Source organism: Rattus norvegicus, chromosome 6 (genome assembly GCF_036323735.1).
Source record: "Rattus norvegicus strain BN/NHsdMcwi chromosome 6, GRCr8, whole genome shotgun sequence".
Taxonomy (NCBI): domain Eukaryota; kingdom Metazoa; phylum Chordata; class Mammalia; order Rodentia; family Muridae; genus Rattus; species Rattus norvegicus.
Genome location: NC_086024.1, coordinates 100786616 through 100806030, shown reverse-complemented (window position 1 = coordinate 100806030; position 19415 = coordinate 100786616). Strand labels below are relative to the sequence as shown.

The 19415-nt window shown below is 44.7% G+C and overlaps 1 protein-coding gene across 2 annotated transcripts; it reads right to left on the bottom strand.

Moving 5' to 3' along the window:
* Positions 1-9318: 9318 nt before the first annotated feature.
* Positions 9319-18862, bottom strand: Akap5 (A-kinase anchoring protein 5). Of its 2 annotated transcripts, none has more exons than XM_039111734.2 (2): positions 18134-18432; positions 9319-15883 (listed from the first exon to the last, which is right to left on the bottom strand). In XM_039111734.2, the coding sequence occupies exon 2, from the start codon at positions 15655-15657 to the stop codon at positions 13492-13494; it is 2166 nt and encodes a 721-aa protein (XP_038967662.1). In that variant the 5' UTR covers positions 15658-15883; positions 18134-18432; the 3' UTR covers positions 9319-13491. The 2 variants fall into 2 exon arrangements, with proteins under 2 accessions (XP_038967662.1, NP_598199.2); NM_133515.2 differs by lacking the exon at positions 18134-18432 and adding an exon at positions 18585-18862 and having other exon boundaries at positions 13462-15883.
* Positions 18863-19415: the final 553 nt, after the last annotated feature.

Sequence of the window (19415 nt, the reverse complement as noted above, 5' to 3'; positions counted from 1 at the left end):
AACCACAACCTGTGGCAAAAGGAAAATGCTGTCCTAATCTAGAGAGGTTCACCTGGAAAGAAAGTTCTAGTCATTTCTCAGAGGGCTTTTTGGGTTTTTTTTTTTTGTTTTTTTTTTTTAAGATTTACTTATATATAAGTACACCGTAGCTGTCTTCAGACACACCAGAAGAGGGTATCAGATCCCATTACAGATGGTTGTGAGCCACCATGTGGTTGCTGGGAATTGAACTCAGGACCTCTGGAAGAGCAGTCAGTGCTCTTAACCACTGAGCCATCTCTTCAGCCCTCTTAGAGGGTTCTTGTTTGCCTTTACCTTCTGCTTATACTCAATTCTTCTGCTCCCAGCAACATAGTCTACAATGGTGGTTCTTAATCAGGGTATATTAGGATATTCAGAGAAAAATAATAAGAGGAAGAAATAGGCAAGTAGATACGTTACACTGACATATGGCTGGTGAGGTGGTTCACACTTGTAATCCAAACACTTAGAGGTAATGACAAGAACAACTCTGAGTTCGAGATAAGCCAGGTCTCCTTAGTGCCAAGCCAGTTGAGGCTTTATAGTAAGACCCCATCTCCAAAAACAAAAAGTGAATAGGACCTTGATTCATGCCTTTATAGAGACAGAATTATGAAGAGCTACACTCTGCAAGCTGAGTGGCTGGAACTAAGTGGTGTAATTGTATTGTAAGTCCAAAACAGACCTAACCAGAAGAGCTACTGAGACCAATTCCAGTCCAAAAGCTGGCAGACCCAGAGAGATCGGATGCGTGCTTTTTTCCCCAAAGTTAGGAAAAATGACTCTCTCAGGCAGGAGAAAGCTTTCTGTTCAGGCCTTCAGCTGACTAAATGAAAGCAGTCTCTTTTACCCACTCTACTAATGCTACTTGATCTCCAAATAATGACCACCAAAGCCAGACGTGATGCCTAACATACTGAGTTTCAGTGAGTTAACTGAAGTGGGAAGATCATCAAAACCAGTCTGAGCAAGAAGACCTTGTCTCAAAAAGCACCTTCATGATTGGGGGATGGGAATGGAGCTCAGACTGCTTGCTTGGCACACGCAAGGCCTTGAGTTTCATCCTGCAAGATAATGTATACATAAAATTACATCCCATAACTCAGTCAACACAAATTTGACAGTAAAAACTATCTTCACCATGTGGGTAATCGATAATGTGGAGATATTTGGGGAAATTCTGCCTGGGAGGAGGGCATGATAAAGTTGCTACTGGCATCTAGTGAGTGGGGACCATAGAGGTTGGTAAGCATGCCACAATAAAAGTATCTCCCATCTTATCCCACCCAGCGGCCCGCTCAAGGTGTCGGTAGAGTTGAGGTTGTAGTCTGGTCAAAAACCCTTTAAATCTTGTGATAGTGCTTTGGGATTTCTATCTAGTCAGTTGGGAGTTAATATTGATCTAATGGAGTCTATGATGTCTTTGTCCAAAGTCCTATCGATATTATCCATTTAGAAATCTTAAATTGGATTATTTGAAGTCAGAGCTGCAGAAATGGCTTGGTAGGTAACATGCCACTTACACAAGCATCAGGGCCCACATAAAGCAGGTGCTGTTGCACATGCCTGAAACCACAGTGTGTGTGGTGAAAACAGGTGGATTCCTGAAGTTCACTGAGTCAGTGAGAAACCTTGTCTCAAAGTGTAAAGATGGAGAACTGGAGGAAAGACCCATGTGCACACTAACAAGTACAGACACAAATAAAGTCAGATCTGTTCATCAACAGACCACTTAAAATTTAACATCCTTTAAAAACAGCTCAGGCTAGCCTCAAACTCACTTTTTTTTGTCTCTTTTTTTCTTTTTAAAGGTTTATTTATTTTATGTATGTGTGTACACTGTAGCTGTCTTCAGACACACCAGAAGAGGCACCAGATCCCATTACAGATGATTGAGCTGCCGTGTGTTTGCTGGGAATTGAACTCAGGACCTCTGGAAGAGCAGTCAGTGCTCTTAACTGCTGAGCCATCTCGCCAGCCCCAAACTCACTCTTTTTACCTCAGCCTCCCAAGTTATGGGATAATAGATGCGTGCTACCATTTTCAGGTCAAGACAACTTTAAATCTATTAATAATATTGAATCAATTGTATCTCTGAAGTGTGGTAAAAGAAAAATATGATCGTAGTTTATTATTTGTGTGCATTTTAATCTGGCCAAAAGAGGGCGCCAGTGCACCATAAGAATGTGTGTTCTATCCTGTTATGACCTTTCTCTTCAGCTCCTTTTGTATTTGATGAGCTGCCATTGGATTTTCCTTACCTTGCAGTCAGTTCAGTGTTAGGTAACAGCGTCTTGACCTCCCCTCTGTGCATCTGACTTAGGAGAAGTGCATCAGAGAGAACAGCACACTTATGGTTGTACTATTGAACAAGTCTGAGGATTTTTGCAAAGTCATTAAGATAAGGTCATGGGATTTTACTCCAATGACATTGACCCTCCTAATCAAATATCAGACTCAGTTAATGTTTTCCCTGGACAAGAGCTAAATGGAGACATTTAAGAAAATCATACATTGGGGTTGGGGATTTAGCTCAGTGGTAGAGTGCTTGCCTAGGAAGCGCAAGGCCCTGGGTTCGGTCCCCAGCTCCGAAAAAAAGAACCAAAAAAAAAAAAAAAAAAATCATACATTGCTTGGTGTCCCCCCCCCCCCCCATTCTTTTATTGATGTATATTCACTGCACTCAGTGTTGGGTTTCAGAAAGTCAATTTCAAGTTCGTCCTGTGCTTTAACCATAGCCAGCCCCTCCCACTTCCTTAGTCCCTTCCCTCCCTCACATGGCTCCCCCAGTCTCCCTCTTAATTCTTTGTTGTTTTAGCTTTTGGTTTTGTTTGTTTTTGAGACAGGGTCTCTCAGTTACGTTGCTCTGGCTATTCTGGAACTATGTGGACCAGGCTGATTTCAAACTCACCAAGATCTTTATACCCCTGCCTCCTACATGCTGACATTAAAGGCATGTGCCAGCACGCCCAGCTCTCCCTTCTTTCCTTTATCATATGTATATATGCATGAGGTAGGAGTGAACAAAAGCGTGCATTTTCTTTCTGCATCCTTCTTAATTTTCTTAGTATAATCTCCAGTTACATCCATTTTTTATAGTAAATGACTCATTTCTTATGACCAAATGAAACTTTGTTGCGTATGCATGCCACATTGTTTTTAAATTGATGGACACCTAGGCTCTTGTGAAGTCTGTAATATGCACGGATGCGGAAGTATCTGTGTGGCATGTTGATGTTCATGTACATACTAGTATGGTGGTACCCCTAGAAAACACAACCAAGAGTTGATAGGTTGGGAGGCATGAGATTTAAAAGCTCCTAAACAGCCCAGGCCTAGTGTCACACACCTTTAATCCCAGCACTTGGGAAGCAGAGGCAGGAGGATTTATGAGTTTCGAGGCCAGCCTGGTTTAAGGAGTAAATTCCAAGACAGCCAGGGCTACATAAAGAGACCCAGAAGAAAACAGAAGAAAAGGGAGAGGAGGGGGAAGGAGAGAGGGAAGAAAAGAGGACGAAGAACTCCTTTGGCAAAGGAAAATAGTAAATGGCAGTCCATGGAAGGGAGAAGACATTAGCTAGCTGTGCATCTGACAGGATTACTATCAATATATAAAGTCAAAAAGCTAAACACACAAACAGGCAATCCTGTCACTAACCAGGCTAATGGAATAACAGCCAGTTCTCGGAAGATAAAGAACGCACTACTCAGCACCCTTAGCCACCACTGAGACTAAACTGATTAAAGGCACACATTCCTCTCAACCAACAAAATAGCTACATGAAGAAAGCAAGAGAGTACAGGAAGTCGCATAATCAGTGGGTGCATAGATTGACAAAGTCATTAGAAATCAACTTGGAGCTTCCTCAAGCTAGAGCAGGCTGCCTCACTTGCATCTTGCCTTTCCTTCCCTTTGTCTACTGTTTGCCTTTCAAAAATAGTAACACCAAGTACAGGGATGCTCTTAGATTCCCTTCTTCCCCACTTTTACCCAGGTCCCACTTGAATAGATTTCTCAACTCATAGTCTGCCCTTTTCAGTGCCCGGACCCTGTCTGTTCTCACTGTTATTGCTAGTATTCTCCTAGGACTTGCTACTGTGTTTAAGTTTCTGTACAGCTGAAACTTCTTGAGCAATGAACCCATTTTCTCTCAGATAAATTGTCTCCTAATGTTTACACAAACCTTTTCCAGCTGAAACAATTTGGTAACACTGTATCAAAATAACAGAAATAAAGTATCCCTTAAACGATCCATCCCATGGTATCCCCTCCTGCCAGAAACCTGAAGGAATGGCAGTACAATTGGAGGATTCTTGTCTATTCTTTGTCCCTTCTCTGGGGACTAGAAGTCCATGCAGGGAAGGAGGTCTAAGCAGCCAGGTAGTTCTCATCTCTGGCTGTCGCCCTTTTGACTTTCAGGAAGGTCTAGGGAAGAAGATCTTTGTGTGCCTTATAGGCCTTTGAAGAAGGGAAACTTGTGAATTCAACTCTGCTACATTTTTCTATGACGAAAGCTGTATAGAGTCCAAATCCTAGGTAGATAAAATATGAAGGCAAAGGGGAAGTTCCTTAATGCACACCAAAGGCTTAGAGAGAGGGAGAACTCAAAATTCTTCTTACCAGGCCAACCTTGCCCTCCATCACCCTCTCACTCCCACAGCTCTCCAGTCTCCAGTGCTCTTAGGAAGTGGTTCCTGATTAATTTATTTTTCGGGTTTATTTTCTCTATCTCCCAATCCTCATGTCTCCATGCCTTCGGAGTGGAAGGATTACAGGTGGATACCACCACCACCATCACACACACACACACACACACACACACACACACACACACACACACACACATACACACACACACACCCTTATGCAGTGCTGGGCATTAAGCCCAGGGTTTTGTACCCATCCTCCACCTTGGGGCCAACACTTCAACAAGTCCTTCCTGCATAGTCCTTCCTGCTCCTCACTTCCATCGGTTTTAAATTGGGAGGAAAAGCACAAAGAGAGAAAACCCAGTCCTCGGCACTTGTGTGGATGTCTCATGCTCTGAGGGCTGTGTCAGCCACCACAGTGGCTAGAGCCCACTCAGTTCTACCTGGTGAGCAAAACTCATCGATTGCTTTGAGGTTGGCTGTGTCACTGTACAGTGTGGCATGCCAGCCGAGCTTTCTCCTGGGCTTCTTTTCTGTTTACTAATTGATTAGTGAGTGCAGGGTGTGTCACATGACTGACTCTCCTAATTTAAACACTGAGATTTAAAAACTTAATTTAGCCAGGCCTGGTCTACAAATCGAGTTCCAGGACAACCAGAGAAATCCCGTCTGAAAACAAACAAACAAACAAGCAGAACAAAAACAAGTTATTTTGGATTTCTACACAAATTGCAAGTTTTGCTAACACAGGAAATTGTATTAAACTAAAAATACCCGGGTACCGGGCTGGAGAGATGGCTCAGTGGTTAAGAGCACCCAACTGCTCTTCCAGAGGTCCTGAGTTCAATTCCCAGCAACCACATGGTGGCTCACAACCATCTGTAAAGAGATCCAATGCCCTCTTCTGGTGTATCTGAAGACAGCTACAGTGTACTTATGTATAATAAATGAATAAATCTTTAAAAAAAAAAATACCCGGGTAGCACCTGCAGTGGTTACTTTTGGTTTGGTTTGGTTTGAAAGGGTTTGAAAGGGGCTCTATGTAACCCCGGCTGCCCTGGAGCTGTTATGGAGACCAAGATGGCCTCAAACTCATAGATCCTCCCACCTCTGCCTGGGATTAAAGACATGTGCCACCACACCGGGCTGACTAATATGATTGTGAACAGGTTCTAGAAATAACCTAGGAGACAAGCTTCTAGGCATTGAGTCTGAGAGCTTACCTGGGTCAGATTATTTGAGTGGAATGACCCACTTTAACTATGGGCAGAACTGGTCCATGAGCCAGAGTCCTGTACTGAATAGACACTCATGTTCATCCCTCCTGTTTCCTGACTGTGGAGGCAGTGAGATCTGCTGCCTGAAGAAGTCCCCCACTTGCTTCCACACAGTGATGGACCAAACCATCAAACCATGAGCCAAAATTACCACCTCCCCACAAGGTGTTTTTGCCAGCAACAAGAAAAACTAAGACAGTATATAAACCTAACTTTTAAAGTGTAGGGCTGGGGTTCAAGGTCAGTTTTCAGAGTCCTTGCTTAGCATGCACAAAGCCCTGGTCGGATCCCAGCACCACGTAAATGGCGTGGAGGGGCATACCAATAATCCTGGCACTTCTGTCGTGGAAACAAAAACATCAGAAGTTCAGGCTGGACAGATGGCTCAGTGGTTAAGAGCACTTGGTGCTCTTGCAGAAGACCTGGGTTTGGTTGTCGGCATTCACGTGGAAACTTACAGTTGTCTGTAACTCCAGTTCCAGGGAAGCTGACGCCCTCTCCTGGTCTCCACAGGCACCAGGTATGCAAGTGATGCAGGCAGAACACTCACACAAAATTCTAATAAAAATGGTAGATTTTACGATTTGTGAATTATGCCTGACATTATTCATAAACATAGAATTTTTTTAAGTTTAATGAGTCCAATTATTTAATCCTTTAGGAAAAATAATAGCCAAACTATTAAGGGATTAGGGGAAACCCAGAAAATTAGAGGATTCTAAGGAAGTTTCCTCTGAAACCAGGGCTTGCTGCTAGCTGTATGCCACATCTGGTGGAGAGCTCACACCAGATTGGCTAGCTCCACCTGAGCCGAGCAGTGGCCATTGGTCTCATGGCCTGTCACATGAAGGTAGAGATACCAATGCAGGAATTTGGCAGTGAGAGATTAGTGTGCAGGCTTTGAGTTGTAGAGTCCATGGTGAATGTGCAAATTCACGATTCAATGTTCAGTATCTCCTCCCCTCAAGGATGTGCGCATCTACGAATGACTGCATCTACTTCGGTGTCCTCCTGTGCTCCTTAGCTCCCAGGAAAGCAGAGGTGGAAGGCTCAGGTACATAAACGTAAAAACTGCACGAGAAGCTTAATCCTGCCCAAACTGCATGGCCATGAAGGTCATGGCTGCTTGGAATGTGGCTCAGTGGTAGAGCACTTGTCCAGCAAACACAAGACCCTTGGTTTGATTCCCAGCACAGTTACAAATCTAGCCTGATCCCTCCACTCCATTCTCTGGCTCAGATGACGATCATATATCATGAGCAAACCTTCAAAAGTCCCTGGACAAAGTGCCTTTGCCCCCACCTGTGTCCTTGAACTTATTTCTTAAACCACAGAAGAAAATTGAGGCTACAAGTCCGATTTGAGTTTAGCCACAAAACAAAGGACGAGGAATCTTGCTAACACCAGGTAATTGCTTTGCACCATTCTGATTGGCTGACATTCACAGAGGCCCTGCAGGGACCTCTGGCACTCCCCGTCCCTCCCTTCCTGGATTCTTCCTTGCCCACAAGGCTTGAACCAATTTGGCCAAGGATTTTCTGTGTGGTGTGCAGATGTATTTACTCCGTCCCCTAAACTCAGGAATTAAGCCCCCAGAAAACCAAAGCGAGAGGGGGAGAGGGGACTCCAGGCTTCAGGGTTAAAGGCGAGTCTGTGAAGAATCAGCATCTGTGGACACAATCTGTAAAAGGTAGTGTTCTCCTTTTACTAGAAAAGTTAATTTCACAAAGCTTTATGCTGGAGTGTGGTGACTTGCTTGTAATCGCAACACTCATGAGGTACAGGCAGAGGCAGGAGGATCTCCAGTTTGGGGACAGCGTGAGCTCCACAGGCCTTGTCTCAAACAACAACAAGAAATCTTTAAAAAGTTCCTGAGAGCCAGGTGTGTTTACGAATGGCTTTAATCCTAGCTCTTGGGAGGCAGAGGCAGGTGACTCTCTTGTGTTTTTTTTTTTTTTTTGGTTCTTTTTTTCGGAGTTGGGGACCGAACCCAGGGCCTTGCGCTTCCTAGGCAAGCGCTCTAACCACTGAGCTAAATCCCCTCTCTTGTGTTTTTAAAGATAGCCTGATCTAGGTAGCGAGTTCCAGGACAACAGGACCACATAGGAAGACCCTGCCTCAAAAAACAAAACAACAACAACAACAACAACAAAAAAACCCCAAAAGCCCAAATTATAATAATAGTAATAACAAAAATAAAACACAGGGTTTTTTTTTTTGTTTTTGGTTTTTTTTCCGGAGCTGAGGACGGAACCCAGGGCCTTGAGCTTGCTAGGCAAGCACTCTACCACTGAGCTAAATCCCCAATCCCTAAAACACAGTTCTGAAGAACGTGAAATTCTTTCTGTGTGTGCAGTGCTTGTACATCGTCAGGCAGGGAGCTCCGAGCCAGGGTAGGTTCAGGGTCTTGAAGGTGCTGTCAGCTTTTCAGTGGGTTCTGAGACCTGGAGAGTAGAGTCTCATTGGACCGATTATTACTATTAGGTGTAGTCAGAAAAACAAATCCCAGAGGCCAAGCCTAGTAGGACATGCCTGTAATTCCAGCACTCAGGAGGCTGAAGCAAGAGGAGTAGATCCAATGCTTAAGGCCTCCTGTGTCACACTACAACCGAGTAATTTGGTCCAGAATGAAATTAGGGCTTAAGAAATCCAACTTATGGAACAGCAAACTAAAGTTGGTGTCATGTGAATAATGTATATCTGTCCAGACCATGGCTCAGATAAGAAACCATAGAGCTTTTTTTTTTTTTTCCTTCGGAGCTGGGGACTGAACCCAGGGCCTTGCGCTTGCTAGGCAAGCGCTCTACCACTGAGCTAAATCCCCAACCCCACCATAGAGCTTATTAACAATTCATAGACACGGACTACAGAAAAGACAGGATGGGTGCTGAGGGGCAGAGGTGGGCCTGGTCTACAAAGCTAGTTTCAGGACAGCCAGGACTACCTGGAGAAACCCTGTTTCAAACAACAAAAACAAACAAAATGATAATAATTCAGAAAAGCAATTCATGCATCCGGTAAGAAACCACTAATTCTTTCCTTTTTTGTTTGTTTGTTTGATTTGGTTTTTAAGGTCCTGGGAACTGGGCATGTAGCATGCTACATCATACATGTAGCATGTATTACATCGCTAGGCTCCAGGGCCCAAAGTTCGAACGGCATCAGATTCAGACTTTGCTCATGTGGCTGTATCAGAGTTCTGTTAGCATCTCATTGCTAGAGGTGGCCTCCCGTGTGGCTCTGTTGTGATCTCTGTCCAGTCCCCAGCATACTGGAACTTTTTATAGAACTAAACATCCCCATCAGTGTGATCTTTACAATTTATGGAAATAAACATAATTTACCAATTTTAAAGACACAGTTAAAGAAATGAGCTGATATAACATTTATTCTGTGTTAGTCAGTACATGAATCAATTCAGCTTGAAAACTTTTTCTCTACAGAGTATTATTTCTTTACTATTAGCCTTTGGTTCACAGTGGTACTAATTTCAATGAGAATACAGAATGGTACTCTTACTTTCATAATGGCTCATCCACTGAACATTTCTACAGGCAAAGATCCGACATGTGTGACATTATGCAGGCCTTTTCCTGTACCTGGTCAGAAATCAGAATGGATACACTGTTAATATTCAGACTGCTCCTGTATTCAGATCCCAACTTCTCCATCCCTTCTCCTTCCCTTTCTGCATTGTCTGTGGCTCTGCCTTCCCCCGTCCTGGCTTCTGTTGCCACCTCCTTTGCCCCTAACACACAGACACACACACACACAGACACACACACAGACACACACAGACACACACACAGACACACACACAGACACACACAGATACACACACAGATACACACACACACAGACACACACACACCCCCTGCCCAGGATGAGCTGTAGGAGCTCATATAACAGGTGCTAACATGTCGAGTCTAATTTGATTGGGGCACTATACTTTATGTAGGTTGATTCTAATAATTTTTTGTCATCAAGGATCATTACAAAAATTCTTTCTAAAAATGCACGATAAAATGCAGAATGGAGTGAAAATTTCAATTCCATATAAGAAACTTTGTTTCGTGGTAAAACAGGAACTTGAATGTAAAGAACTCTTTTTTTTTTTTTTTTTTTTTTCCGGAGCTGAGGACCGAACTCAGGGCCTTGCGGTTGCTAGGCAAGCGCTCTACCACTGAGCCAAATCCCCAACCCTGTAAAGAACTCTTTAACATAAACAAAGATAATCTAAAAACATACAAACGACAGGTATAAAAGTCAAATCCTGGTGCATTTAGTATTAAACTAGAAAGGAGACTACTTATTCGGTAAAGCTGACTAAAGGATCTTTTCTGACAACAGGGTTTGAAAGTCTATCAATTATTTTAAAAATTCTGCCACAACCCCCTAAAAAAAATCTCAACTATTAAAAAAAAACATAATAAGGCAACTGGAAATCAGACATTTGCAAATGAAGTGAACTGGATGCACGTGAAGGCTGGCCCAGGGCTAATAAGCCTCCAGCAGAAGCCTCCCTCAATACACTGTCGAGACCACATTGTCTCTCAGAAGTGAAGCCGAGTCTAAGACTCCACTAAGTAGTAGACCAATTAAGATCATCACTGCTGTCAAGCCCATTACCTGGGAGGGAAATTATGCAGACAGCTTTTCTGAAGAGATCCATTTGTACCACATGCTTATTATTCTTGGGGGTGGAGGAGGTGGCAGGGAACATGATTTCTGTTGGAAAGGTCTTTTGTTTTCTGCTGCCTTTACTTAAATGTTACTGGGGACTATTTTTAATATCCTAAAAAAGTGCTCTGAACAAATGTTAAGTGAATAGTCACACACAAAAAAGATCGCGGCAAGTGCTTGTAGCCTCTGTGCTGTGAGAAGCGGGGTGAACAATGCCTGACTTGAGGGTTAAGAGAATACACTGAAAAATTACCAAGGATCTGATAGACGCCCCCACCTTAGACGACTCAGAGATCAAAAAGAAATTTGATCTTAGCTAATGTTCATTAAAGGCAAATTTCAATGAAAATTAATGAGTGTCCTAAGTTGATGCCTTTAAACGGTCAGTTTAAGGCCACAGGGTGTAAATTGAGTCAGAATCTTTCTACATATTTTGCATAGAAGGTCAAACTGCTTGAAATACATCCCATTACAAAAAATATTTTATGGCAGGCTTCCAAGCCACCTCTCTGGTTCTGTTTATTTTTGTTACAAGAATAGTTTGTATCGCCCTAAAATTTACTATCATTTGTCCGTATAGCAGATAAATAGGGTTGCAACCCACAAATGGATTTCTGCATTCTGCTTATGAAATTATGTTTAAATCCTTGAAATAAGCCAGAGAAACTACTTAAGAATGAAGGAGAATATATTTTCTTATAAAAACAATCAATTATAATAATGCATTCTAACCAAAGGTATAGTTATCAAACAGCAGTGCAGGGAACACACACACACACACACACACACACACACCACACACACACACACACACACACACACACACACACACACACACGCACACACCAAAACCTGAAACCCAGAGCTACTGTCTTACTCCAAAAATTACAAATTTACTTTGTACCTGCTTTTCAAAATCCCCAAATCCAGAATACAGTCAATAACTAAGAGCTGTGTGTCTTATAGATCTTACTCATATGTAGGAGATTAGAAACTTTAATGTGAGGATATTGGCTTGCAGCCAGTCTTATAGTAAACAGATACAGAATTATTTAGAGTACTGCAAAGTGCGCCAACCTTAACCAGGCTTTTAAAAGTTCATTTTAAACATATTTGCTGGTAGCTATCTATACAAGTCTATTAGCACCATATACAGTGGGTTAAAATATTCTTTCAAAGATGATTTGGGAGTGATTTTGATTTTATGTCTAAAAGGAAAACAATTAAAATAAATGTATTGAAGGGGTCATGTGTTTGTATCTAAGTTGAATGATACCCCCATTACCCATTAAAAACACGAAGATAAGCAAGCAAAATAAGAAAATATTTTCCCATTCCAACCAAGAATCTTACTAAACACCCACCATTTGCTTAAACTTCAAAGCCACATTAGTTACTTTTGTACAAGATCACAATGTGTATTTACAAAATAAAAGTATAGGAGAAAGCAGTGTATACATATGCAGTCCATAGACACAATGTAAATGCAGAGCGGATGGAAATCAGCCGTGCTCGCTGGGCAGTGGTGGTGCACGACTTTAGTCCCAACACTCCGGAAGCAGAGGCAGGCGGAACTCTTAAGTTCGAGGCCAGCCTGGTCTACAGAGCGAGTTCCAGGACAGCCAGAGTTACACAGAGAAACCCTGTCTTGAAAACACCACCAAAACAAAAACAAAGTAACAACAAACCAACCAAACAACCAGCCAGTGGTGCGCATGCCTCAAGAGGATGCTCTTCAACAGATACTGTACCATGTATACTGCATCTTTTGTAACAAGAAGTAACACCATCACTTAGTTTAGATGGGGGGGGGGGCTGTACAATATGAACCCTAACCTGTGGGGTTGGGAAGTATGTTACAGTGTTATATGGCTAGACACAATGAAAAATGAAAAATACTGGTGTTGAAAAATCTAGGCTTGAATGTTGGCTTTTTATTCAGTTGATTACTTTCACAAGAATATTATGGTTTCCTGGCCCTTTAGTCAGGCAATGGTGACCCACACCTCCTGGTCAACACTTGGGAAGCAAAGGCAGTTGGATCTCTGTGAGTTCAAGGCCAGCCTGGTCTACAGAGTGAGTTCCAGGACAGCCAGGGTTACACAGAGAAATCCTGTCTGGAAAAAAACCTAAAATAAAATAAATAAAAACAAACGACCCAAAGAAGTAGCTCTGCTAAGGGGAATCCCTTGCTGTCTGGGAAGTTTACCTCCTGGATAAAAAATCCGTTTGACTTCTCAGGAGATAGGTCCACTCACAGATGGGTATATACAGGTCTGTGGGCAGAAGGACAATGGGGAGAGAAAACACACTCCCTGTGTCCACGACTACACACTTGTTAACTATTTGCCTGGCTGAAGGAACCCGTGAATGGCTTTTGTACAGAACTTGTTCAAGACTAGAAAGGCCCACTCACCTGATTCACCATTAGAGACAGTGGGAAAACCCTGTAAAAGGAAAGTCAATGTAGCGTTCACCCATAACACAGGGTTGAACCATTGGAAAGAAATGGTGACAGACTTGGTGACATTAGAGAACCGTAAGAGCATACCCAGGGCGCAATAGTCTTCCCTCCTCAAAGCACTGGGCTACCGCCTGCCATCTCCACACCTCCCCCATAAATCCCTTCGCAATGTCATCTGTGCCGACTCCCTCCAGTCCAGAACTGATTCTGTTTCAATGGCAGAGTTTTACAACCTTCATTGATCCTTTAGCACTTCTGGCTGGAACTGTACCTTTAGCTTCCACAGATGATAGACCTCTAATTTATTACTGAGATAGAAGTGCCACAAATGTGTATCAGAATTCATCTTTTAAGGGTTTTTTTTTTTTCCTTTCTTCCCGTGACCTGGAAATGGAGTCACTGGAACAGCGTATTTATTTGATTATCCTCAGAAACCATTTCGTTAACCAGCTGTTCTACAGACAACTCGATAGCATTCTTGACGAGAGAAGAAGCTGTTTCTATTAAGAGTGTTTCATACTGTTCTGAAGTTCTCCCCTCGAAATCACTATCATTAGCAAAAACCCCCACTTGCTCATTTTCCATGGAAATTAGGAATTGCTTAGGGACATTTTTAGATTTCTTAACATCAAATTCACTGATTTCAGTGTCTGTTATGATAATAGCAATTGGCTCCATTCTTTTGCTTTCTTCTGATCTTGGTTTCTCTGCATCAACTCCATTTACTTTCAGATCTGATGCATGCCTCAATACAGTTTCCTCTGCCTGGCCAACTATGGGTTCCTCTGCTTGGCCAACTGTGGCTTTCTCTGCTTGGCCAACTGTAGCTTCCCCTGCCTGACCAACTGTGGCTTCCTCTGCCTGAGCAACTATAGCTTCCTCTGCCTGGCCAACTGCAGCTTCCCCTGCCTGACCAACTGTAGCTTCCTCTGCCTGGCCAACTGTAGCTTCCTCTGCTTGATCCACTGTGGCTTCCTCTGCCTGGCCAACTGTAGCTTCCTCTGCTTGACCCACTGTGGCTTCCTCTGCTTGACCCACTGTGGCTTCCTCTGCCTGACCAACTATAGCTTCCTCTGCCTGGCCCACTGTGGTTTTCTCTATGTGGCTAACTGTAGCTTCCCCTGCCTGACCAACTGTAGCTTCCTCTGCCTGTCCAACTGTAGCTTCCTCTGCTTGACCCACTGTGGCTTCCTCTGCTTGACCCACTGTGGCTTCCTCTGCTTGACCCACTGTAGCTTCCTCTGCCTGGCCCACTGTGGTTTTCTCTATGTGGCCAACTGTAGCTTCCTCTGCCTGACCCATGGTGGCTTTCTCTGTGTGACCAACTATAGCTTCCTCTGCCTGGCTAACTATAGCTTCCTTTGCTTGTCCTACTGTAGCTTTCTTTGCCTGGCTAATTGCAGGTTCTTCTATCTGGCTCAGTTTAACTTCCTCTGCCTGACTCAATACAGTTTCCTTTGCCTGGGCCACTGTAGCTTCCTCTGCCTGGCTCAGTTTACCTTCCTTTGCCTGACTCTGTGCCTGGATCACAGTAGCTTCCTCTGTGTGGCCCACTGTAGCTTCTTCTGCCTGGCTTAGTACACTTTTGTCTGCCTGGCTGACTGAAGAAGCCTCCTCTGCCTGGCCCAGCGCAGTCTCTCCTGATTTCTTTTCTTCAGCAGCAGTCTTTCTCCTTCCGTCATCTTTTCCACTTGGTGCACTTTCCCGGATGCTGTCACTGGGTTCTTCCAGACCGAGTTGATGTGTGGTTGCTGGTGAGAGAGGAGCAGTAGAAGTCACTGGCTGAGGGCTGTCTGCTGCTGAATTCTCAAGCACACTTGCTTGCTGTACCTGAACACTCTGCTTTACCAGAATCACTTTAGCCTCCTTTTCACTCCCTGGAGTTCTCATCCGGAGAGCAGAAGATTCCTTTTCTAATTCCAGTTCTATGGCAATCACATGCTCTCCCGATATGACGTTGTTGCTTATGTGTGATTCTTGGATCTCCTTACCATCTCTCACCATCACATCTTCCTGTAGGCCCTGGGTGGACTTAGCCTGGGTTGCCTGCTCATCGGGCTGGATCTGGGCTTTTATCTCCAAATCGTCTGCCTCTCCCTGGACTCGGACATAGCCTGAATCTTCTGTGAGTTTGGAAGGACGACTTCTCTTTGCCCCTCTTGAGAATCGTATGCAAGGAATCTTAAGTTTGGATTTTGTCTTCTTCTTAGGAAGAGCTCCATCCTCAGGCTGCATTTCAGCCTCAGATGGCTTCTGCTTCTCTGCAGACTCGGACGGTTTCCTGTGTGTCACAAGGCGTTTAATGGAGGCCCAGGCCCCCGCTGGTTGCCGCTGACCAGAACCCCCAGCTTCTGGGGCATGCTTCTTTGTCTCCTCAGCAGTCTTGGAACCAGCTTTGGCCTTCTTCTTGTTCACTTTCTTCCTTCTCTTGAAGCACAGTGTGGCTGTTTTTCTCTCCTGCCTCTCTTTCTGAGGACTGGCTGCTTCTGGTCTCTTCTCATCCTTAGTCTCGATTTGAATCTCAGAAACGCTGGTCTCCATTTTGACACTGCACTCTTTCATTCTCTGGAAAAGTGGCTTCTCTCTTCCTCAAGTCTTTTGTGACAAAAATATCACACCAGGTCTGATTCCTCCTATGTGTCTACTCTCCCCTCACATCACACTTGTTTCTGTGGCTCTTCAGGACACAAATGCCTTGTTTATCAGCTGTTCACGGCGTTGTCTCTTAATTTACTCTTTAAATGAAAGCACTTTCGTCGATAAACTTCTCCATTATTTAAAGCCCAACCTGATGAGAGAAAAAAAGTAGGGTTTATTTCAGGGTATTTATTTTATTATTTTTTTGTTCTGTTTTGTTTGGTTTTTCGAGACAAGGTTTCTCTGCGTAGCCCTGGCTGTCCTGGAACTCGCTCTGTAGACAAAGCTGGCCTCGAACTTGGAGGTCTGCCTGCCTCTGCCTCCCAAGTGCTGAGATTAAAGGCCTGCATCATCACTGCCTGGGGGAAGTCTATCATTTTTTAGTACAACTAAAACAGCTTATGCCTAGTGAGGGAGGCTTGGTTCTGCCCTATCAAAAAGATTCCAGTGTGAACTCATTTTGTTTAAGTTTGGGGTCACTCTGCAAGCGCGCCCCAGTTATCGTGTCCATGAATTGTTTATGGTCCCACGTGGAAAGTTTAGCAAATAACAAAAAAAGAGAGGGTGGGGTGGCAGGGAGCCTGAGTACTGTCTCATCACGTACAACGAAGAACACTGACACTACCAGGGACTTGCGAGATGCCTCAAGGTGAATTAATGAAAACTGAACTCCCAATGGGCAGGTGGGGCTTGCAGAAAGCCTTAGGCTAGATGAGGACCTAGCCAGAGTTAGAAGTAGAAAATCTGACTCTCTGGTGTTCGTTCTATTGTAGCATAAGGTTTCTGTTCTAAAAATGTACATTCCACCAAGGAGGCGTCACTTTCCATACATGCTCTCAGAAAGAAGGAAAAAATCCAACATCGCTGTCATTCTCTGCTCTTAAAGTCGTTGTGTAACTTTGACATTTTCAGTGAAGCGGCTGCTACTCATATTTCCCCACTGTAGCTGCACACAGCTGGAGGTAAGTCAGCGACGGGAGCAGCCGACGTTAGTTGGTTGCGCAACTCGTGTACGAGGCAGCAGCGCTGAGCACTTTCACATACATCTCTAACCCGCACCGCAGTGTTGCAGGGTGAGGAGGTGGTGAGATCTCCATCTGCAGTTAAGCAGCCCGCCTGAGACTACAGTGCTCAGATTTAACCCAAGACTGCCTGTTTCTGAACTGCGTTCTTCACTGCGCTTCGGGATCCAAGAGAAAGCCAGTTGCTTTAAAATGCTAATCTGAGTTTGGTTGTGACTGTGCATGACTGTAATTCCAGCAAGTGGGAGGCAGAGGCAGGAGACGCAATCAAGGCTATACACAGAGCTATACAGTATAGTTGATGTATAGTATACAGTATACAGTATACAGTATAGTTGAGGCTAGCACCAGCTACGTGAGACCCTGTCTCAAGAGAGGAAAAATGTGTAGAAGTAAGCTTTTGGTCTGGGCACACAGCTCAGGGACAGAACATTGGCCTAGCATGCTACAAGGTCCTGGGTTTGATCCCCGGTGCCACCAAAAGTTAATAATCCACAGAATGGCATGGCTTAAGGAATGGGGACCTGGGGTGACTGGTAAACAACAGCCCCATGAATTTCAGATAGATGGTAATGAATTTGGATAGGTGATAGTGGCCCTGAGTTAGTGTATCTTCTTCACTGAGCTTTTACTCGGGTACCAGTTCCTAATTCTCCAGTTCTGTAGAACTGCAACCCTGAAAATCATTTTAAGAGCTAAGGACTTTTTTCATTCTTTTTAAGAGTGAGTACTGGGGGTTGGGGATTTAGCTCAGTGGTAGAGCGCTTGCCTAGCAAGCGCAAGGCCCTGGGTTCGGTCCCCAGCTCCGGAAAAAAAAAAAGAAAAGAAAAGAAAAAAGAAGAGTATTGAATGCTTCGTCTTTCTACAAAGAAACATAAAATTCTAGAATGATGGAACCAATATAACACACACACACACACACACACACACACACACACACACACACACACTAGCACTATAGAGCCCAGTCTTTTTTTTTTTTTTTTTTTTTTTGGTTCTTTTTTTCGGAGCTGGGGACCGAACCCAGGGCCTTGCGCTTCCTAGGTAAGCGCTCTACCACTGAGCTAAATCCCCAGCCCCTAGAGCCCAGTCTTAATGGTTCCAGTCTTTTTTTCCCTGAGCCCTCTGCACCGTAGCAAGCATTCCTTCTAAGCCGAGGATACGTGTATTAATAGAAGAAATAGTCAGATGAGATTATATTCCGGAAAGTCTCTGAAACTAACCTAACTGGCCTAGATGATTGCACGAGAGGCTTCTTTTAATGTATATCACTGTAGAGACCAACACCCCCAACAAGTGTATGCGAGGCAGGGAAAGGATGCAGCCTGCAGGCATTAAAACTTTGCAGCGTGTTAAGACTGCGAACCATTCGCCTTTACCTTCGAGAGGAGCGCTATCTCGTCTTGGAAACGTTAAAGTCCCCGCAGTCCTTTCCTGGCAGAATCTTGTGTCTACGGCCACAGAAAACAACCACTACCTTTCCCCGCCTGAGCAACAGAAAGCAACCACTATCGGAGCAAAGCAAGGAATCTCTCTCAGCAGTAGACACGAACCGCTAAGCTTCCTCCTAGAGGAAGGACTCTCCAAGCTTGACGCCCCTGTGGAAGGAGACAGAGCTCAGGATAAAGTGCTCAGAAAGGAAAATACCGGGGGCGTGGAACAGATAGCCCAGCTTAAAGCTATCTGCAGAATTATCTTAGCCCGGAGCCGAAAAATCACAGTTCCCCAGAAAACCCCTAAAGAAGGAAAAGGGTTAGGCAGCCGGTGCCAAGGCACCAGCTGCAACGCGTGCGAAACGAGCGGGCAGCAGAATTGCCCAGGGTCACCCACCTGGAGCCGCCTGAGGACTGGCGACCTTGTAGTCCGTGTCCCTCACAATCTGGTGACCAGGACCCCGGGTCTGCCGCCGTTACCGGGGGCTCAGTGCATCAGATTCTGACCCAGAGCTTCTGGTCTTGCCTCTAGTTACCCAGATCGTTGCGGTCTCAGGACAGCCCTGCTCCCGAGGTCGAGGAGCACGGACCCAAACCACGGGGAGCCCCGGAGACCGCGGAGCGCGCAGCCCTCTGCAGAGGGACCGCAGCCGCGCGCCCCCTCCCCAGCGCGGAGAGAGACAGCTGGCCGCGCCAATGCGCGTGGAGGAGCGGGGCGGGGCTACGACCGGGGGCGGGGTGAACTCAGCCAGCCACCTGCCAGCGGACTGCCCCGCCGCCTGGGAGAGACCTCCGAGCTCCCGCCCCGGACGCATCCCCGCTGCATAATGACATCAGGGCCTGGGTAGAGGGACCACTAAGGCAAAGGGGGAGGACTGCGAGAAGAGGGTAGAGGCCCCTCATTTCTTGAGACGCACATCCATAAAAACCCTGTTTGAATTTATAAGGTTCCCACCGTAAATCGCCCTCGAACATTAAAGACAAGATAGAAAGCGTATCTTCAAATAAAAATTGATGGGAAAGATGGCTCGGCGGTGAACAGCATGTATTTCTCTTCCAGAGGATTTGAGTTCGATCCCCATATACCCATATTAGGCAGCTCACAACCACCTGTAACCAGCTCTAGCGGGACCTTTTGCAAAAACAAAATTAAAAAGCAAGATTCCTAACAGTAGAGACAGTAAGGGAGTGGGGGAAGACATTTTATCTTATTTTTGTTGAGACAGGG